Source organism: Xiphophorus couchianus, chromosome 7 (genome assembly GCF_001444195.1).
Source record: "Xiphophorus couchianus chromosome 7, X_couchianus-1.0, whole genome shotgun sequence".
NCBI classification, from domain to species: Eukaryota; Metazoa; Chordata; class Actinopteri; order Cyprinodontiformes; family Poeciliidae; genus Xiphophorus; species Xiphophorus couchianus.
Genome location: NC_040234.1, coordinates 30,075,943 through 30,099,424, shown reverse-complemented (window position 1 = coordinate 30,099,424; position 23,482 = coordinate 30,075,943). Strand labels below are relative to the sequence as shown.

General features: G+C 36.6%; 1 protein-coding gene and 1 long non-coding RNA gene across 6 annotated transcripts in view; both read left to right on the top strand.

The window, feature by feature from the left end:
* The window catches only part of lrp1bb (low density lipoprotein receptor-related protein 1Bb), a 311,011-nt gene that overhangs the window by 202,931 nt on the left and 84,598 nt on the right, over nt 1-23,482 (top strand). For all 5 annotated transcript variants that reach the window (XM_028023582.1, XM_028023580.1, XM_028023579.1 and 2 more), the window contains 10 exons: nt 5,542-5,682; nt 5,775-5,900; nt 6,056-6,187; nt 11,636-11,770; nt 12,446-12,575; nt 14,932-15,058; nt 15,196-15,347; nt 15,838-15,962; nt 16,410-16,781; nt 21,809-21,998. In XM_028023582.1, the coding sequence (XP_027879383.1) occupies nt 5,542-5,682; nt 5,775-5,900; nt 6,056-6,187; nt 11,636-11,770; nt 12,446-12,575; nt 14,932-15,058; nt 15,196-15,347; nt 15,838-15,962; nt 16,410-16,781; nt 21,809-21,998 (1,630 nt within the window). The remainder of the gene's footprint in view (nt 1-5,541; nt 5,683-5,774; nt 5,901-6,055; nt 6,188-11,635; nt 11,771-12,445; nt 12,576-14,931; nt 15,059-15,195; nt 15,348-15,837; nt 15,963-16,409; nt 16,782-21,808; nt 21,999-23,482) is intronic.
* On the top strand, nt 13,651-14,069 carry LOC114148354 (uncharacterized). Its single transcript, XR_003596258.1, has 2 exons — nt 13,651-13,706; nt 13,744-14,069. It is a non-coding gene; the product is annotated as an uncharacterized LOC114148354 (long non-coding RNA).

Sequence of the window (23,482 nt, the reverse complement as noted above, 5' to 3'; positions counted from 1 at the left end):
AGAATAACATGTGCCATTAATCTTCATACTATGATTAAAGTCTTCAAAAATGTTTAAAATATGCAGTTAAGAATAGTATGGCAAACAATGAGGAGGTTCTCTGTATAGTTTCCCAAATACAGTCTTAATTTTGAACAAAAGGCTAAAATAGTGGTTGCAAAAAATTTTACTGGTTTTTTAAGACTTTTTTGAGGAAATACCACTTTTCAGTTTGTGGAACAAAATCTCTTGTTGCTGCGTTCTGTAGCCTACTTCTTGAAGACAGTATGAAATGATTTCTCTTGAATCCTACAACACGCTTTCCTCTCGATCTTTTGCTTTGAAGATGAGTTTGTGTTACTTAAGCCAACATAAATTACAACTGTACACAAAGGTAACTGAGTTGTCCAGAGAATTGCATTACCATTTAGACCTTTTAAGAGCCTACAAAGTTTAGACAGATTGCGCTTACACAAGAAAAACAAGACCTCAAAGTCAAGGGCTCATTGAAATGAACACTTACAACACGGCTGAGATAATTCAATTTTACACTCAGATGCATCTAACCAAGTGTAATTTTCGACATGGCAACAGTTTCTTTGGATGCACTCTATGTTTGTAGACTTCTGACCTTCTCAGCATGTCATACAGCATGTCTTGGCAAGCTAAATGAAATCTCATCTCGTCGGGAGACATCCCAATTCTCAAGATTTCAGCAATGTAGAAGTCATTTACACACGCAATGTGCCTGTCCACATATCTGTCTGTCTGTCGATCCATCTGTAAATAATAAAAGACTGTTGTCAGGCTGATGCTTTGTGCTTTGCCGATGTATGCTATTAATCTTGACAGGCCCTTGCTTCCTGTATGGAGGGTAACTGTCAGTATGTGCAGACTGCATTAATTACTGTGTTACAGAATAACAGCCGTGGCAGAACTGAATTTTTCCTCTTGATTAGCTGGTAGCAACCTCCAATAAAAAAACAAAACAAAACGAAAACAGATCTGTAGGTTCATTTTCATAAGTATTCTTTACAGCTAAGACTTGAGGGCGAAGGACCTTCGAGACTTCATTATTGCATTTCACAAATCTGAGCGAGAATATGAGGTGACAGAGACTAATGGCGTGGCTTCCTCACAGAAGCAGGTACAGCAAAACACTGAAATGATGTCCGCGGGTCTCCATCAATCACAATTAATGACTAATTTTACCTATGTTAGGGAAAACTAAATAGTCTTAGAATCAGCACTGGACTGTGTTTTAATATTTTTGAGGGGGAAAAAAAATCATTTTACTGGGTTTTACTTTCACCAGCATGAAGAAGATACAGAAGATTTCACATTTAATTTTTATTTAACCACATTTAAAAGCTTTGGAAGTAGTCTTAGGATTGGATAACTGGATTCTCTCAGCCAGAATAGATGTTAAGGTTTCACAAATTTCCGATGCACAGATAATTTATACATATTCTGCTTTCCATTAATGTCGTTGTCATAAAAAGTATCAAATAACTTAGTGATTTATTTATTATTTCATAATATGTAATGAGAGAAAACTTTTGATGAAATATTATTTTTGTACTTAAAAGAGATTGAGTGGCAAAGTCCTGTCACTTCTTTTGATTTTAAGCAGTGCAGTGCCTTACCAAAACAATGTGAGTCCTTTCTCAGAAATGTCATTATAACTGTTGAGTCCTTGGATCTATAGTTGCCGGTTGCTGTACTGGCTAATGGGTGGTGATAGTCCCTACCACTTTGGCCAGAACAGGAGCTGGCTATCATGGATGCCAGATGGATACAAGACTTTAGGCCAGGGGTCTCAAACTCCAGTCCTTGAGGGCCGCTGTCCTACAGTTTTTAGATGTGCCACAGGTAAAAAACACTGGAATGAAATGGCTTAATTGCCTCCTCCTTGCGTAGATCAGTTCTCCCAGCCTCACTAATGACATAATTATTCTATTCAGGTGTGGTGCAGCAGAGGCACATCTAAAAGTTGCGGGACTGCGGCCCTCGAGGACTGGAGTTTGAGACCCCTGCGTTTAGGCCAAAGATGTCCAACAGATCAGGGACATGCAGAAATACAACCTTTTCAGCTGAATTCAGAAATGCTATCTAACTGCCTGCTGGTTAGTCCAGCTGAAATCAGATGAACTGGACAAAAAAGGAACACTCTTATTATATTTACATATCAATAATGCCTTACAAAAGTATTCACACTGTGTATTTTTTTCACAATTAGTCACAGTACAACCACAAAATTGGGGCAACATGTGGGGTTTCATGTTATCAAAGAACACAAAGTAACACATACTTGGAAAGTAGAAGAAAATGCATACATGGTTATTCATGTTTGTTCAAGTGTAATATGGTCATGGATTCAGCTTCCTTTCTTCAATTTCCTTAACAAACCAAAGTTTGTTAAGGAAAGAAAGATAAAAATAAACCAGGAATATGGAACTTTAAAGTAGGGTTATATTATAAAACAATGTCCTAAACTGAATATCTCACGCAACACTGTTCAATGGAAAAGATATTCCATTAAAAAACTTAAACTTCACATAACTGACAACACAGTTCACAGGGAAATAGGTAGAGCTAAATAGAGGGCAGTCCTGGAAGAAACCCTTTTAGAAGCTACAAAAGACTTCAGATTGGGATAACAGAACTTTGAGCCTAAATTTACAGTCAGAGCTGCAATGAGATTTAGATCGAAGCACATTCGTGTATTAGAATGTTCCAGTCAAAGCCCAGACTCAGTCGATAAAGAATCTGTGACAAGACTTGAAAATTGATGTTCACAGATGCATCCCACCTGGCCTGAGTAGGCTAGAATATGAATGAGCAAAATTGTCAAGAGGTGGCAAAAACATATCCAAAGAGATTTGCAGTTTTAAGTGCAATGCATCTGTGATTCTGAAAATAATTGATTCATGGGGGCTGAATATGTCTCACACTTCTCAGATTTTTATTTATATAAAAAAAAATAGGAAAACCATTTATCATTTTACTTTCACTGAACAATTAGGCATCATGCTCCTCTGCAGTTGGTCAGGAAGAGTCCCCTTCATTGTAATCATCAAAGGACTCCTTCTATAGTTCTAGCTTTGACTCACCGATAATGTGTCATCACAGAGACTATTGTGTCCTCAGCGGTGACTAAAGTGATGCACACTGAGCAGACCTATCATTATGAATCGTGTCAGTGCTTTAATAAAGGTTCATTCAGCAGGTGGCCTTTTTTTAAAAAATGGTTAATTCAGAACTCTGATTTACTGATATTTGATACACACATAAAGGGGGAAGTGGTGCACAAATTCAACCAGTAAAAGAAACCCCCAATATGGAGTAGTGATAAAGTAGGGTCAAATATTCAGTCCTAATGGAGGGTTTTTGTTTCACTCTGCAAACACACCTTGATGTTGTCTACCGCTGGTTGCCAAATGGTGTAATTACAGAACTACTGGAAACACAAGGTCAACCCATGCAGGTCTTTAGGCTCTGTAATAATTGAATTGCCTTGAGGGCTTCCATTTTGAAGGTGTGAGTGATCCATCAGCCTTGGCTTGTCTTTGATCAAACAAGCCGTTGAAGTGGAAATTGAATATGATGTGCCACAAGCGAGCAATCACATCTAGCCAGTGGTCCCTGTGGCATCAAATTAACACAAGGTGCAAAGCTAATCTCAGCCAGCATGCCCTCTGGGGCGTAATGTTTTGTAAACTGCATGTAGACTGTCACTCTTCTTCATGTGCACTTGACTGATTTTTGGAAATGCGGCCTACATTTGATTTTAAGGTTAGCATTCACACTCAAGCACTCAGTGCAATGAGGAATTGCTCCTCTGAGTGCTTCTGTGTTTGTCTGCTTTTCTGTTTTTGTGATAAATCAAAAAGTGTGGGACTTTAAAAGAATGCCTGATTGGATAGTCTAAACAGGAAAGAAATTATCCTAATCTCTATAGAATTTAAAGTGTCAACTACAGAAATGTTCTTCATTTTAATTTGGTCGCAACAAAAATCCTGAAGGATATTCCACTGCACTCAGTTATGGCCCAAAGAGTGCTGCTTGGCTTGGTTGAATTAGAGAAAAACATAAAATGAAATGTTCTTTTAAATCACACTGCATTAAAGAAAGGAGTCATTTACTGAATGGTTGCTGCCACTGCTTAGCTGTGTAGTTCTTCTGCGCCTTCTCAAGGTCTCCACAGAAGAGTTGTGACAGGTTCATAATCCAGGGTTGGTTTTTGTATCTGATTTAGATTTCTTTATTGTAATATGACTCTTTTCTTTTTTAAAAAAAACTTTTTGAATTTGCCCACCCATAAAGACATAATTTTTTTTTTTTTTTTCTCCGAAGAGTTTTTGCGGCGCTAGTGGCTCGTATTTTTTCGACAGTAGGCAGACAGGAAGGAGGGTGAGTAGAGGGGAAGACATGCGGCAAAGGTCATCGGGACCAGGAGTCGAACCCGCGACGTCCGCATTGAGGACTAAGGCCTCCAAACGTGGGGCGTGCTAACCCGCTGCGCCACCACAGCACAGCCCAAGACATAATTTTTTAGGCATATTTTTTTCTCCACACTTTCACTCCTTTGCAGAAGCATTCATATTTTCTCCATCGCCAGGATACTATGTAGTGCTTAAGGTCCAACATACAGTGAGAAAGAGACATTAAACTCTTCGGCACTTTCTGCTTTATTTTGAACATTCATGTCAGGTCAGAATTGTCCTGAGGAAAAAGGTAGAACTCATTGATGGACTCGGTATGCTGAGGGTCAGAGGGCTGGGGTGGGTGTGTGTGTGTTTTTTAGAGACACACTTATCACCAAAGCTCCTGGTGGCTGAGATACTTAGGCCCAGGGGGCTTTGTTTTCTGTCACAGAGAGGCAACCAGTGAGAGTAGAGATGTTAAAACATTATGACGCATAACATCTGCAAGTGCATGTTCTCAGTTGAACCGGTGCCAGAGGCATCTATCTGTTGACATGGGTTGGACATCACTGTCTTGCCCACTCCGTTTTTTTGTTGAGGTTCGAGAAAAGCTGCTGTAGAAGAAACTGAATATCAATGGGAGTATGATTCAAAGCAACTGAAAAATGCACGTCATCAGCAGCTAGCAAGTGAACATAGCAGGGGACAGAATATACTATACATTAATCTTATATCAGCTCAGAGAATACATCAATTATTAAATGGCTTTCTGACATGAAAGCTGTATCCATTTGGAATTTTAGTGCAAGATGAAACTTAACACTTGCACTTTGAATAATTGATGAATTCTGATATTATGTTCTTGCTTCCTCTAAGCTTCCTTTAAAATGTTATTTTTAACCAAAATGTGCTTTTGTAGATTTGAATGAACATCTTACAGACACAATCTAAGTTATTTAAGAAAGCTCTAATGTGATACTAATAAAAAAAAAAGCATAAATAAAGCCATGTACATGTTTTTAATTTATTTGTATATGGTTCTACCAGAAGCAACTCCATGGATTACTAGCAACACTATTGAGGAAACTGACTTACACAAACAACAGAAATCAGCAAATGAGGTTTATGTTTACAGGTGGCAAACTGTGGTGGGCTGATGATGAATCAGCACAGCTGGGGACAGTCACCAAAAGAGATGGACGGAACTTTTTGATTCTGAGAAACAAGACAAGTGGTGTTGTCCATATGAAAGTGTACGACAGGGAGGGCCATAAAGGTAAGAAGGCACAAAATTATATACATATTATATGCAAGTATCCATCTATAATATCTTACTGTTTGCATTTGCTGGTTATGCTTTTCATTCAGGAAGAAATTCATGCCAAGTGAACAATGGAGGATGCTCGCAGCTCTGCTTCCCAACCTCAGAGAACACCCGCAGTTGTTCCTGCACTGTTGGATATCATCTACGCAGCGATCGTACATCCTGTGAAGGTAAGAAATGCTTTAAGGTACACATCACTTTCAAGGTAAGATTGCATTAAAGTGTGTTAGTGATACCCACATCAAAGCTTAGAAATTATTAGGTATGTTTAAATATATGTGATAGCTGATAAAGGTTTGTAACAGGTATTTCTGTCATTCTTTAGGTGTTGACTCATTTTTACTGTATTCCATCCATGAGGGAATCCGTGGAATTGCATTAGACCCGAATGACAACAGTGAAGCCCTCATGCCCATCACAGGAACCCTGTTTGCTGTGGGGGTTGACTTTCATGCAGGTATGATATAAATTAGAAGACCATGTTAGATCTAGTTCTCAAGATCTAATATGTTTTTGGTCAGTTTTTGTGTTCCCACCTAGGTCAAGACAGTCATTTGCAGTGAATATGTTTTACACAATAACTAAAAGACAGGAAAAACACTTTCACTGAACAGAGCTGTAACTCATATGATTTTACCAAACCACAATTGGACAGACATATAATTTAAAACCGACATATTTAAGTACAGGTTGAACTAAAAATGGTTTTAAAAATAAGTCTATTTAAAATATCACATGAAGCAAAATGTTTTTTATTGTATAGTAAGAAATAAAATAAATATTGAGGTTGGAAATGTATATTTTCTACTAAAGAGTCTAGAATGCGATAAACATGTAGAAATTGTAGTCAGAAAAAGTCTGAAAATTTAACATGACATTACTTTCCATAAAGTTGAAAGTCAGATTAATAGAAAGGTATTCAACCTTTAGGGTTAACCTAGCAACAATGTAGATGTAAGATATTGGTATATAAAGAGCCAACAAACCTTGGACAAGTTATCTCTTTGTAAATGTTTATAGAGTTCACTTGAAATAACACATTTCAATTGCAGTGAAGCAGTTTTTCTTTATTTGAAAGCTTAAACTGCACAAAGTTGGATGCTTCAGTGATTGAACTGGTGAGGTTACACTCCTGATTTCTCTAAAAGCACTTGAGTTTGATTGGTGGAAAGGGTAATGGAATATCATCTAAATGCTAACACAACAAACATCTTCTCCTTGGAAACCAGCAGATGGGCTGTCCACCCACATCATGTCCGCTATTGCTCAGCTAATTACTGTAACTGAAATCATCTTAACTCAAAGTGGTTGCTTGCTAAACGCGTTTCTTGTGGTAATAACAACTGGCCCTTGGCTTTACCAGGTGGGAGGGACAATTAATGCAACAGAAACATGCAATTAGAGTGTTAACCAAATATCTCCATTGCAGCACTGAGCTTTGTCTGCTGATAATTTGTAATGTTTCAAGATTTTCAGCGAAGTTTGGTAGTTTTATCTGTTGTTAAACCTTTTGTGGTGTGAACTTTTAATGACTATATTAGGGCTTTTACCTTAACCTTACTTTTAACAGTTGCTTTAATTAGTTAATGACTGAACATCCCAAAGGGATCATAAATGAAAGGGTTTAGTAACAATGTAATATGCATTTCAAAAATATCTCTGCTATTTGAGTATTTTAAGTTTTGTCAACCTATAACCATAAATATCGATTCATATCTAAATCATTTCTAAGTGTTACACATTCTTTACCCTTTACTCGGATACCCCAAAATAAGATCCAGTCCAGCTGCCTGTAGAGGTCACTTAATGAACAGAGTCCACCTGCATATAATGGGCATCAATCCAAACACTAGAACGCTACCTAAAACAAACAGCTGGAGTAACAATGGAATGGTTTAGATGAAAACATTGCCTACTTTTATAACTTATGCATTGTCTTTGTTACAGTGCACAGTTTACGTTATTTTGTGTAGGTTTATCACATAAAATAAATCAACAAACTACATTGAAGTTTGAGGTGGTGAAGCGATTAAAAACTTTTAATTAAAAACTTTGAATACTATTGATACTTTCGTAAAGCATTGTATGCTGGTACTTTTACAGAGTTTATGAAAAGGTAGGCTATTCATTTCTAAAAAACAATTTATGTTGCATTAGCAAGTCACAAAAATTGGCCCTGACAAAATAAATAAAAGTTTCAACACTTGTTTCTTGGATTTTCTATGTCTGAAACATCATCATTCAGTAATTTTTTTTATTTTTTTCAGGAAACTTCAAAGAAATATTCCACTTTCTTATCGTTTAAGCTGAGCTGCGGTGCAGTTTAAGAACAGACACATTTCTGCATTGATTGTCAGTACTACCATAGCATTGCTTAGATTTAAAGGACTGTGTAACTTTCAAATTTGATAAAGCTTTGCTTTGTCAGGATGAATGCAGAAACATAAAAACAGCATTTTTACAGCTAACTGCCACTTAAACAGTGGCTGAAATTATTTTAGAAAGCTGATTCCAGGCATTAGCAAATCTGCACAATAAAGCAGATACCATCTCTGACAACTGTTTGAAAACCCAGCTTTTGGGCTGTTTTCTGTCTCATTTTTATGTGATATTTAAATTGCTGATTATATTTCTTTTTTATATTCCTCAGCTGTCAGTTTTTGCCTTTTTTCCCTCCCTTTACATGTTTGCAGTTATTGCAGTCTCTCTCTCTCAAACACGCACACACACGTCCCCGCACACAGACCTCTATAATAGCTGTGAAACACTAAAGCAAATATCTATTAACGCCCATCGCTCTTGAGTTTTTTTGTGTTGCAACCTCCGTTCACGCCTTGCTGCTTGGGGATATTCATTTTAAATAACATTATCTTTCAGCCTGTACATCTCCAACGTTATGATTCTTAGCTACTGTTTTTTTTTTTTATTGTTTTGTGCAAATACTCTTCAGTTTATGCAATAAAGTTTTAGAATATGAATTTAAATTATAGTACAAAAAGAAAAGAAAAACAATGGCAACATTTTTAGATTGGATCCACCTGAATCTACAGGATTTATTAACTTCTTCTATTGCTTTACAAACCCAAACCCTTCCTAGTATTTAAACAAAATGTATGTAACACAATGAGTAATTTATTATATCAGGCTCTGGCGTGTTTCCAAAATGGTATCAGCTTAAGGTGCCATAATGCTGCCGTGGTTGTCATCTGTTACCTTTGTGCTTTCTCGCATAATATCTGACGATAACAATTGACCTTTCATGCTGACAAATACTCTGAATATATTCTGCTGCTGAAGCAAATAAATTCTGTATAAAAGCTATTGCCTGCTCACGCAGCTACATGCTTATAGCATTCAGATAGTGAAGATATAAAGGAATCAATTAGCGTGGTGATTTTATGTACTTTTTAAAGTTTTCAGGAAGGTAAATATGTAAGGGTGAGGAAAGGATTCCCTTTATAAAGGAAAATAGGAGACCTCTGTTAGCATTTACATGAAAACCAATGTTTAGATATCCTAATTCATGTTAAACATTTTAAAATGGTTCTTAATTTACATTTTCCTTCCTGATTATATATATTTTTTTAGTATTGAGTACATTCTCACATGAAGACACACCCTCGGGGGTCCCTTTCTTAGACAGGTTGTTGATGGGCATAAAGGTTGTTTTTTTGTTTTTTTTTAACTCTGCTTGTATGCATTTCTTTTCATAAAAAGTCATTCTGAACCAGTGATTTTATTTTGTTTTGTTTTGGTAATCTTTCCTTCCTGTCTACTCTTCTACCAAATGGCTATACTGAGCATAGAACTGCCAATAACTTTTATATCCTGTTTTATTTTTATTTTTTGTAGAAAGTATTCCATGATTCTGTGTTTAGCTGTGTCTTTTTCCTGGATAATGTAATTTGTTGAGCTACTTCTGCCATTACTTTAGGTACTAATTTTGGTTTAGGAATTCTTTTTTCTAGACAAATTTATTGATGGAGCCATTGCTGCCACTTCTTGTGTACTTTGGATTTAATTCTATAAAAAGTTCTGCTTGCACAGTGCTACTTTAAGTTGTTTTTCTTTCCAGTATGACACTAGTAACGGAGGTGCTGCTGGCATAAATTTTGGAACTTCAGTTTTGTTTCTTTTTGTAGAACACCTTTGTGGCAAAGTCATATGTGCTTTGCTGTGCCTGTTTTCCTAACAAAGCCATTGCATTGCTGTCAGTAATTGTTTGAACTCTTGTCTGTATTTCTTTCCATCTCCCTTAAATCAGTATTTGTGTGTTTTTCTGTTTTCTTTATTGGACAAGAACACTAATAGAACTATTGATGCCATTAGATCTGTGTATTCTTTGTTTTTAATCCCGGAATAGTGTGTATTTTTGTGTGTCTTTCCTGTTCCTTCTTCCCTATAATTAGGATTAAATTGAATAGTTTGTACTTTGATCTACATCTGAATCGATTGTATTGAAAAGAACTTGTCTGATCTGAGTTGAATTTGTGCTAGTTTTGAAATATTTTGGTATAAACTCTGGTTTGCTATTTATTGATGCTCTTTGGGTGATACTTGTTGTGAATTTCTTCATTCAAATAAGCTGGAATGAAAGCAACACCAAGTAACTTTCACTTTCATATGAACCAATGGAAACTTTGAATTCTGTGCACTGTCTTTACTGTTGTTTACTCAACAAAATCTATTGAGGAAATATTTCAACTTTTAAATTTTATATTAAGCTTAAACAATTTGTGCAATTAAGAATTGTTAGGCAGTGAAGATTTTAATCATTTTACTTGATTGTGATTTCAAAAAATACTTATTAGCCTGTCACTTATTTTTTTCAAATAAAAAGTCCAAGAAAACATAGTTAGATTTCTTAGATAAATATGAATAATATCGCAACTTACTTAATATACAAATAAAAAGCTTCAAACCAGACTATTTAAAAGAGACTCTGAAGGTCAATAGCCCTTTTGAGTGTGACTGCAGCTTTTGGAAAAGAAATGAGCTGAGTCCAAGTACAAAATTCAATGATTGCCGCAGCCTTTAATTCTTTGGGCAAGTGAACATGCAAATGTAGCGCTAAGTCCCATCCAGGATCAGCACCTGACAGCATGCACATTTCATTTACATATCGTTATGGAAGCCAGGTTGCCAGAGCAGAACAGATGAAAGCCCCGCAGCTGTATTCTGTCATATGTCATCTTTGTGTTAACAGAGTGTGAAGGCATGAGGAACAAGATGGTGCAATTAAATGTCTGATGCTAGGTAAGCTCTTAACAACCTGTGGAGAGTCGGACTTGGAGGCTCCACTGCAAATACAGCATGGTGAATTTACCAAATTCTTAAGGACTTACTGTGCACTGCTTTGAAAACTAAAAGGACTTTTCTATAAATTAAAATATCAGAAATTTCAGTAGCACAGTTTTAAAATTTCATTTCATATATTAAGTGGATTCATTACACACATAGTCAAAAATTTTCAGTTAAAGTTAAGTTTTTCAGTTAAGTTTCAGTTAAAAAAAAACATACTCTGTTGGTCTTTGAAGTAATCTTTAAATTTAGGAAGAAACTGACTTGGATTTTCATTAGCTGCTTGCCGTAATCATCAAAATGAACAGGAATGTGTCATTTTGTGTGAAATAAATATAGATATGCAATATTGTTTTTTTCTAACTACTGAAATAAATTACTTTTTCTGATTCTAATTTATTGAGATGTACCTGTATACTCCAGCGTCATATTTTGTACTTATGCTGCCCCTAATTTGAGGTCCTTTCTAGCACTATATGACATTTGGTAATACTGACAGTGCTAAAGTAAAATTTGGCGTTGTTTAAAACTGTAACTACATCCATGACAGCAGCATTCATCATCCTATTATCTCCTGTCATTAATGGTATGGTGTAATTTTCAGGAAATGACACAGTGTACTGGACAGATATGGGGCTCAACAGAATATCCCGTGCCAAACGTGATCAGACCTGGCGGGAAGACGTCATTACTACAGGCATCAGTCGAGTCGAAGGCATCGCTGTTGACTGGATCGCTGGTCAGTATTGTGTCTCCCCAGTCCATGGTGTTATTACTACAGGGTGTCAGCTTGCTATTGACAGTGAACAATTTACATTTCTGTTTACTGTCTAGTTAACGCACGAAGTAGAAGCTTAGGTTTGATGCTGCTCCTCATTAAAAAAAAAAAAAACTTTTCAGCAAACAAAGTAAAATCATTCATTGCAAGAGTACAAATTCAACATGACTTAATGTACTGAATTTTGAAGTTATTTAAAATATGTTTACAGAAGGACGTATTTCGTAACAAAAAACTCTAGATGTGGTGTAAAATTTTTTATGGTGTCGAATTTAAAGAACATGTTAAGAATTCTCATACCATTAAGTTCACCTTACAAGTTTTCTCTTACAATAGCTTTTCTTGTTTTCATTTGAAGTGGTGTATTTTAAATTTTAAGTCACTGAATTTTCATTCAGTGACTTAACTGTCTCATTTTTAAGGTTTTAAATGGGCTTGGATTCTCCAACTACTGTAATAAATTACAAATACATGTTATTGACTGAAACACCTCAATCAGTTAAAACAGTGGTGAAAACAAATATATGTGTCCATACATAAATAGCTGGTTTATGTCTTCCTGACCATATACTCACACTTTATTCCTGTCTATTGTAGAGTATATTTCTTTTGCATTAACTTTTTGTGTCTACACAGGAAACCTGTACTGGACAGATCACGGTTTTAATCTGATTGAAATCTCCCGCCTTAACGGTGCATACCGCTCAGTGGTGATATCTGAAGGACTTGATCAACCAAGAGCCATTGCTGTTCATCCACAAAAAGGGTGAGGAATATCTCTCTGTTTTATGATTTTGTTGTCCAGTTTTGCAGTGCAACAGGCTGCAATACGTGGGATCAGTTGGGTTTTTGAATGTATGAGGATGTATAGAAAACTGATTATTACTTTAACTGTGTCGTTTTCCTTAATGAGAAAAACTGGTTTTCACACCAGACCTTGTCTGAGCACTCGAGCAGTTTCATGTTTGTTTACCTGCTTATTGATGCAGCTATTCAGTCAGCCAATTACTTGCCAGCTTTGCTGAGCATTAGACCATACACATGCAGCTTCTGTTAATGTCAGCATCAAACAGAAACATTGAGAAAAGGGTATTCTTAGTGATTCATGCTAGATTGCCTCGATATTGACAATTGACAATCTATATTAAAAACATTTTCCTGGCATTTCCCACAGTTTAGCCAACTGATAAACATATGTTTGAGTAGTCAGAGGTGAAAGCAGTGAAACAAGAGCAGACTATAGATATACTGTATATGTAGTTATCTAGATAATAATCATAAAGACCCAATCCTCAGAAATGTGTGATTTGTGGTGTGTGGTTGTGATGATGTGCACAACAACTGGAAATATGTCAAGTTGTTTGAAACAGCTTATTGTTCATGATTTTTTATTTCAGCATGTAATTGTTAAGATATGTTTCAAAGCATTTCTCTCATAGCTACTTATCTGAAGCCATCTTTAAAACTATGTATAGTTTTTCATAATTCAGTCGATTTATGAACAATGAAACAATTACACCAGCAGGAGCCATATCTGCAGCATGAATCTGTTTCCATGTGGTTTAAATAAAATTCCTTCCAAATGAATGTTGAACCTGAAATGGAGACTCATGGAATCAAGCAGCAGTTTCCAACCTGTGGTCCAATTTTGATGAATCTGTGTGAACTGTAGTCTCAGTTTCCTGACAGGAATGACACCCAGTATGGTTTTCTTTTTAACGAGTGGTGAAAAAACTACTAGTACATTTCTATCATCTCAAATCAATCTCCCTTTTCTCCATTGACCTCTGACATCAACAAGGTATTTTCCTTCATATTACTGCTGCTCACATTACTGTTTTCCCTTTCTTTAACACTAGAACTACCAAAGATTCCCAAAATGGGAATCTTCCTCTAGGTACAAGAGAGGGGCCAGTTTGGCCCTGTCCCTAGAGCTACCAGAGAGGGGCCAGTTTGGCCCTCCAAGAGAGGGTGTGAAGAGGCGCCTTTGTTATGTAAATAAGGCCATTACTGACAATGACAAAGGACAATCAGCGTGAAAGTTGATGTAGTGAGTTTGGCTCTCCTCCCCCCTGCTGGTCCCTCAGGCTATGGTCACATCTACAGGGATGCTAATTAGACCATTCAGAGTCGTCAGTTTGGCCACATTGGGATGCTAATAACCCAGTTTGGCCCTCTCTCGGTAGTTCTAGGAAGATACCCAATTTGGCCCCTCTTGGTAGAGATAGGAATTTCTCAAAATCCTGGTAGTCCTAGTGTTCTTTAAACCTATGAGAGGGTTTGCATGACAATCCAAGTATAATGGCTGTTTTCTGAATTACTCAGAGAACTACCTGTCTGGCACCAACAACTGTACGCTGTTGGAAGTAAATTCATTCCTTTTTTCTCATTCTGATGCTCGATTTGAACTTTGACAGGTCATCTTCACCACGCCCAGATGGCTAAATATATCAAGTTGCAGCCATGTAATATGCTGAGTCACTAATTGTGCTAAATCTGTTTCAGCACAGTTTAGACACATCCAATAAGTGTCAATATTGAAAATGTATGCATGTCAGATGTTTCACCCTGGTACTTCCCATATGTTTTTGCCTTAAATCCCAATGCTGCCTAGTTGCAAGGACTACCTGATATTGTCACATCCACTGACTAACGAGGCACAGTTGGCAAACCCTTATATAAATTTACCATGACATCAATGTCAATACATCTCTTAATGACCTGGAGCGCTAATAATTGCAGGTTAACATCAGTAGAACAGTAGAACATTTTTTCGAAAATTACAATTGACAGATGACATCTAAGTCCTCACTTGAAGTATTTTAATAGGTACTCTGTTAAACTTAGGATCAAAACCAATGTAAGGGGTTGTTCTGGGTGTCAAACAAGGACAAAACATAATCTGCAGTCTTAAGATATGTTTTATTGTAGAGCTTTTATTTTTTGTTAGGCACCACATACTGGCAGTAATCAACACCTGAAGTCCAGTAATCTGTTCTATCTTGTAGCGCTTTAGCCCGCTGTGTCCAATGTGGGTTTGCTTCATTGTCTTATTCTCTTTGTGGAAATTAAGCCAAGTGGGTAAAAGTCACTTTTTATGTGGGTCCAATTATGCTTGACAGTTACCTTTTCTGGAGCGAATGGGGGCAGAATCCCTGCATTGGCCGCTCTCGTCTGGATGGTTCAGACCAAGTTACCCTTGTTAATTCAGGCATCGTATGGCCCAATGGGATTTCCATAGACTTTGAGGTACAGTCTACAACACAAGCATTGTCTTCAACCTGATATACTCGGATATTCTACACCCCCTCTTTCATCATTTTCTGAAATTTTAATGTGCATAAGATGGTGGGTCTTTGATCTGCATTTTTTAAATTACCTTCCAGGAAAACACATTATATTGGTGCGACGCACGCACAGATAAGATCGAGAGGATCAACCTTGAAACAGGTGAGAGCCGGGAGATTGTAATGTCAGCGGCCAACGTAGACCTGTTCTCTGTGGCTGTGTTTGGGCCTTACATCTACTGGTCTGACAGGTAATTTATTATTTTCCTAAATACACTCAAATTCCCTGGCCTGCAAGGCCCTGTATTTTAACTTTACATCAACCTAAGACGACAAGCATCTCGTGTGAAAATATTACAAAAAGCAATTGTTCTTACCAAAAGTCAAAGCCTATTTTTGTGAATGCAGACAGAAATGTTTGTCACCAGCATCCTAAATCCTTCTTCATCCCTGTTATAATGGCTTATTTAGGCTCGTGTTTTTCACGACTCACACTTAAACTAGTCGTAAAAACGGTTAATTTACTTCTCCCTAATTTCCTGTGCAACTAACCTGCATGCATTTCTTTTTTTGTGGAAAGAAGAGCAAAAGAATAATTTTAGTCCCTTTTTTATCAGTTCTATCGAGAAAATGCTGTTTCTTTTTTATCCCTTCAACTTGCCTCAACCAAAACTTAGACTAGAACATCTCTTAAACATATATTTATTAGTTGCCATCTTTTTTTTTGTTAATGATGTTCAGGGCCCATTCCAATGGCTCAATCCGGCGAGCTTTTAAGACCGACACCAGTGAGGATGTAACCATGAAGAGTGGTCTAGGGGTCAATTTAAAAGATGTGACAGTTTTCAACAGAGATAGGGAAAAAGGTAGGATTTAACTTTGTATTCTGATTCATTTTTCATTACACATTGTGTCAATTTGCATTTTTTGTAATTTGTTTGACACATAAATCTCCAGTTTTATTATTTTTTTCAAGTACATAAATCAATCAAGTTTATTTGTTAAGCTTAAAATATCAAATTTTGGACTAGTGCAGGTGAGGATGCACCTGATAGTAATGTCAATGTAGTGGGAGTTAAGAAGTAGCACAATTATTAATGTTTATCAGTCTTCAAATGTTAGCAATGTTATGTTGAAGGTAGTGGATGTAATATGATCAAATATGATTAAATTCCAGGAATATGATATTCCAAGGCTCTTTACTTGCCATAGTTGTTTTCCATCTGTCATATATAGGCAGGACAAATTATACCTGACTGCACAAAGCAGAAAATAAGGCAAGCTGGTAACTGAACATGTGTTGTGGTTTGAAGGCACCAACCCCTGTGCCAGGGGCAACGGAGGCTGCCAGCAGTTGTGCTTTCACCTGGGAAGCGGTCGGCGAACCTGCTCCTGTGCCCACGGTCGCTTGGCAGACGATGGTTTTGCCTGCGAGCGCTATGAAGGTTATTTACTCTTCTCTGAAAGGACTATCCTGAAAAGCATCCACCTCTCAGATGAAAACGACCTCAACTCACCGGTTCAGCCACTGGAAAATCCAGCTTTCTTCAAGAACATTGTTGCACTGGCCTTTGACTACAATCAGAGCAAATCTGGGACCAACCGCATCTTTTTCAGTGATGCGCATTATGGAAATATACAGATTATTAACGACGACTGGGCAGGACGATATATTATTGCAGAAAGTAAGTGGATTTCATTCTGGCAAAATGTGTTCCCGCTATAGATTAATTACTTTCTTTTACCCACCTTTTCTTTATTGCAGACATGCTCTTATGTGCACATAAATTTTGGGACTTTAAGGTAGCCCTGTGTAAAAGCACATAATTTCAGATGGTTCATGATACCTTTTTTGCCATGTTTACAGCCACGGACACATTTATTGACACTTCTGGTAAAAGTCTACAGTGACATCCTCTCTTACAGATATTCTTATTTAAAACCAGTCTTTTATTTGAGTGCATATATTCAGTTCACATGTTTAGAAGCTATTTTTAACTAAATCGTCTGTGGTACAGTTATTTGAACTAAATTATTGTAGCTACAGCATTATTTATATATATATATATATATATATATATATATATATATATATATATATATATATATATATAGGGCTGCACAGTGGAGCAGTTGGTAGCACTGTTGCCTTGCAGCAAGAAGGTCCTGGGTTCGATTCCCGGCCGGGGTCTTTCTGCATGGAGTTTGCATGTTCTCCCTGTGTATGCGTGGGTTCTCTCCGGGTACTCCGGCTTCCTCCCATAGTCCAAAAACATGACTGTCAGGTCAATTGGTTTCTCTGAATTCTCCCTAGGTGTGAGTGTGTGTGTGCATGGTTGTTTGTCCTGTATGTCTCTGTGTTGCCCTGCGACGGACTGGCGACCTGTCCAGGGTGTACCCCGCCTCTCGCCCGGAACGTAGCTGGAGATGGGCACCAGCAACCCTCCCGACCCCATTAGGGACAAGGGTGAACAGAAGATGGATGGATGGATGGATGGATATATATATATATATATATATGTATATATATATACTTTTTAAAGTTGATCAGAGTTTCTAGAGACTTCTAATTAGCAAGCCATGACTTTTGATATTGATGGATTATATGACTAAGTATAGAGGCCTATTATTTATCACTGACTACTTTGCTGGATGTGGTATCAAGCTATTGCCTCCACAAACAGTCTGCAGGAAGGAAAAGGTGGTGCCAAATCTTCCAGAGCAGGCATTAGAAACTGCAGTAAAGAGCAGTATCTTAATGTCACTAAATCTCCATACCAACTGTTAGATTTTATGCTGTTTGTTAATACTGCTGGAAAGTAAACAATCAACAATTGGTAAACACAAAAATTACTGGACACAAATTGCAGCCTGGCTTTTTTCTAAAAAAATTAGTGTGATTATGCTTGAGAAATTAAAATTTATTTATTTTACAGCTCTTCATACCACGAGTGCCCACAAGTGCAGGTTTATACTGTATAAATGGTGTCACCCCTACATTAGGAGATATCTAAATGAACCCTGAGCACTCAGGTTTCAGTCATCCATGTTTCTGCATTGATGACTTTCCACAAGGTAGAATTTTTTACTTTATTTTTGATTAAATGGCTGTGTTGCTGACTACAAAGAATCAATTGCATCTGTTTGGGTCAATGTCACAAGGGATTCTGGGTTTTTTCACCTTTTACTCTTTAAAAACCCCCATTAATTTCAAGCCAACTATTCCTTATGTGTTTCTAGGCTTCCTCCTTGTCACTGCTACCAATTAAATTTATTTAATTGGTAATTTAGTAATTTATTAATTACCAAATGTCAGCCAATCCCATCTTGATGAGCATGGTTGGCGTGAGATAAACAGCTGAAGTGTCTGTTCTCCACAGCTTGCCTTCTCTGCCATTCTACAAAGTTTCCACAGGGAGCAGAGCTCAGCACCTTCCCATCCTCTTCTTACACAGGAAGACTAGCAGAGTGTTACTGATCCATTCTCACCCATCCCCCATTCCATCTCCCACGCTCCTGCTGAGGGAGCTTTCTGCTTATTTATTTATCTTCTTGAAATGAACAGGCATTATCAAGAACCATCTGTCAGGAGTGTTAGTGTCCTTCACGCCTTGCCACTTGTGAAATGCAGAATGAAAGAGGTCCAAAAATTTCGCTGAAACACTGTTTGAGTTTTTCAGTCAACAACACTTTCACATATTCACGTTGTATGCAGCCATAATGCAAAGATTAGTTTCAGGACATTGTGACTGTCCCCGGTTTTGTATTTAGTGTTGGTTCAAAGCAGAATTAGAAGCATTAGGGCACTTTAAGGCAGCATCACACTGAACTGTGTGTAAAATTAGGCCTTTTGTTATTTTTTTACTGAATCCCATCATTGAGGAAAGGTGAAGATGTTAATCATCCATATTTCCCTAATTAAACTCTGTGTCCCCCATTAATTACTCCCTCGCGTGGCCAACAATTTGTGAGCAACTCCAAGCTGCCAGACAGCTTTTATTGCAAACTATTAATTAGTTGTCAGCTGACTCAGGCAGAGTCTTAAGTATTTTAGAGGTGGTTTATGAGTTTAGAAAAAACTAGTGTGCAAAAACAAGGATGAGAATAGATCCGATTTGCTATATGTTGCATTTGGATGCCACGCAAAATTTGTATTAATATTTAATTCACCTACAGTTATTTTGAAATCCTCCTAACTTCAATAATTGACACAAAGTAAATTAGCTTTCCATCCATAAAAAACTAATTAATTTAATTGCATAATTGGCATAGATGCCACAGCTTGGCTTTACATATAAACAAACCCAAATATCTGCATTTTAGTATAATACAGTGTATGTTCTGAAAGCCTGAAATAAAGCAACTTAGATTAGACTGCCCGTGATTTAGTTGAGTCATATTTAAAGCTTCACACTTTTCTAGAGTAGCATGTATTGGTATCACCTTTATTGTTTGAGCTGATTTAACATTCCAAAGAAGGTTATGTTGAAAAAATATCACAAATAATATTTGTTGAAATGAACATTCATTAATTTCTGTTAAAAAAACAAAGAAGTTTTTTGTTGTTATTTTTCTGTTTCGTTTTTTAAAAGCCTCTGTTAAACATATTTAATAACTGTGTAACCAAATAAAACAAAGATAGATTCTGACTTTTTGTTAATGTGAATACAGTCATGAGTCAAACTAAGAACACCCAATGGTGTACTAAGTATATATTTGACAGCAGTAATTCTAAGTTGTCATTTTCTGTAAGACCTTATGGAAATGGAATAGAAAGCTAAAGAATAAGTCACTATGCTTTGCAGCTAGTTTGAAGTGTTTGTGTTGACATACTGTCTTTGTCTGTTTTTGTCAGAGATCACACCGAGCATCATGGCAAAATATCTCAACTTTGGTCTTATCTGATGTTCTTTTAAAAGTTCTTGCACTTCTTTTGTGTGTGTTTTTTTTTTGTTTGTTTTTAGTTTGCTAGAGAAGAGACTTTCTTCTGGCAACCCTTCCAAACAAGCCATTTTGTTCAGACTTCATCAAGGTTCCTCAACTTTAGCATTTAACTCACTGACTGTTCTTTGCAGTTTTCTGAGCATTGCAAAAACTCACACTGAGAATTTACTGAGATGTTCATAACGTCTTTGGGAGTTGTCTTTGTGTTGAGTGATCTACTGGTTCTGTGGCTTAAAACAAACAAGCCCAAATCATCTTTATTCCACCACAGACCTTGACAACACATATGAGGTGTTTGTGCTGATAGGTTGTGTTTGGTTTTAGTCAAGTTTCTTGATGTGTATTATGGCAAAGCATCTGTTCTGTTGTCCTATTTGTCCTAAGGACATTGTTGAAGAAGTATTCCAGTTCTTTCATGTGAATAGTGCAACACTAAGCCTTGCTGCCTCACTGAGAGAAAACACTTTCTCGGTCTAAAACTTCCAAACAAGCAACAATTCTGTCTTTTTCTAATTTTACTGCTTTAAGCATTACCATTTCACATGCTAGCTGAGGCCTGTCAAGCATGAAATGTAGCTCTTGTTTTCTTTTCTTTTTCTCTGAACACAGAATCACATTGGGTTTAATTTGGAGAAGGATGGATTTCAGTTTCAAAAAGCTTTATAAACCTTCCCAAATAAATGGGCAGCTACTATAGCTTGACTTAGGCAGTTGTTGATGTCTCTTCACCTTGGCATTGTGTTTATATACAGTACATCTGTATATTCTAAACAAGCAAATTGCCAAAATGCCTGCTTTTATAGATGTATTCACACAAATTGATGCACAATGAATAAGACAATTAATCTTTTTTTTTTCATTTTGCAGTGCATAATAAGCAAAAGTTACATTAAGATGACATTTTTAAGCCTTGTCCACACAAGTAGACTACTGTGGGTAATTAGATATTGATATGACCAAATTATCTGATAGTGTTTCTGACTGAGGGTTCCGTCAGTGTCATTCACCTCTATACAATAACATGTGAGTGCTGCAAAAGCCTTATCTTATGTTGTGTTTAGGAAATTGGTTTGCGATGAAAACACACTCAGTTCCTTGGTGACTGTGGCGTCAACAAATGGCTGTCTGTCCAGTGTACTGAGCCGTGAAGTAATTTCTCTGTCAATCACCAAGAAACACAATCCCACGTCTAACACGAAAAGAGCTTGCCATCTGTTGCATGCGAACAGTTTTTTTTTTGCTGTTGTTAAATCTGCATGGACTGGCCTTAATTTAAAATTTTTGAGATATAAGTGTAAGTGACAGAAAGCAGCATATTTTGATAATAACACAAAGTGCCATAGCATTATGTTAAAATTTTAGAAGGACAGAATGTAGCGTAGCAATATCTATTGGCCTTATTGCAGATTGCAACAAATATTTGGGCGAAACAAATGATGTGGTAGCTTTCCAAAAATACAAACCCTTCTCTTTTCCAGATAGCTTAAAGTTACAAAGTCATGCTTATAGGATTTTTTCAAACAAAAGATAAAACAGTGAAAAAACATTAAGTATATGTCGTCATAGTGACAGTTTTCACTCATACCAGCATGCTATCTCTTATCATTACCAATGGAATGGAATACATATTTCAGTTGGCAAAGTAATAAAAATGTACCTACTTTTCTTTAATAAAACAGGATTCATGGCCAAAATACTGCTGTAGCTGCGACGTATGGTTACTTATCTGAACTGTATCTTTCTTTTTTATTATTTTTTGTTTTCTTAGATGTGGGTTCAGTGGAGGGTCTGGCTTACCACCGGGCTTGGGACACCTTGTACTGGACCAGTTCCACTACATCTACCATCTCCAGACAGACTGTGGACCAGAACCGAGTCGGTGCCTTTTCCAGGCAGGCTGTGGTCACGCTTTCAGAGGAAGACCACCCGCACGTACTGGCCCTGGATGAGTGTCAGAGGTTGTAACTCATCTGTCTCAAAATACATCTCTTACATTGGTTATCAAATTACTGTATGATTCACTTAATCCCACAATACTGTCTAGATACATGGAGAGTATGTGCACTGTATTCAGAAATAGCATAACTGTATTTAAAATACATGCATTGAAAATTGACATGACCTAATTAAAGTTTATTTATTCAAATTAAGATTAGAAATAGAAAACTGCCTTAAATGCCCAAACATTAGCAGAAAGCATTGTTTCTCTTTAAAATTTTGTTTTAGCTTTCTGTCAGCTGTAGGACATTGTCTGTGCTCCTGTATAAGTCCATTCATAAACTTGTGTTGTTGATATTATGCCAAGATTTGTTCTGAGTTAAGCTCTCATACCCGCCGATTGTGTGCTGCTCGCTAAAGAGGAATAAAAGCAATTGAGACATTAAGTGCATACTGCCCATGCTGTTAACCTTGGATTTACTAAGAATGTAAAACTGACACAGTTTTACTGAGAATGTGAAGTTTAAACTACTAGTTAAATTCTGCAAATGTTTGCATCATAAAACCTGGATTCCATTCAGAAATCAAGTTATTATATACAGTATATATATATATATATATATATATATATATATATATATATATATATATATATTTTTGTTGTTGTTAATAAATTCTTATATAAAGATAAACACTATTCTTAAAAATTAAGAGTAATTTTGGATTTTTGACATTTTTTTTACAGATTTGTGTTATTCTTTAAACAGTAGGAGAACAAAGTTATGTTATTATTTAACTGATTTTGGTCAAGTTTAATTTGATTGCTGTCAATTTGACAATTCTGATGAGTTTGTTAATTTCCATTTGGCTTTTCTGTAAACTAACATGCTAAAAATTATATCTTAAATTAATTGCTAGATTCTAATTACTGTTTTCACCTTTGTGCTGGATCAGTCTGACTTATCTCATACACCAGCATAAAACAAGGCATAAGTCAGATATCGTACAGACAAGTAGATTAAACGTAACAGAACAGAATCTGAAATACATTGAAGTGGTATAAGATTACTTAATTTCTATACCTGTGAATTAGACTAAATAAAGTAAAATATTAGATATCCTGCTGCGGACAACCCAGATCTCATCAGGCAGCCGGATCCACAGTGCTGTTATTGTTCTGCTTCACAGAACATTCAAACATGTGCAGGTGGCATGGAGTCTGTATCTGCTGCAGAGAAGCTACCTGCTCGGTAATAGAAACACCATCCCTGTGACCATTTTTAGGCTAAATCTCTAAGCATATACCCACAATAAATGAGAAAAAATATAACAATATGGAATGTAGCAATATATCCAGTTTAGATAGGATGTGACATAATATTAGGCAAAAAAAAACAAGACATAGGAGATTCTTTGTTAAACGTTAGTTGTTTTTTGTTGACAGCCAAAAGAACATGGCAATGGAGAAAAACTTCTCACTAACAAATTTGTATCCCTTTTTTTA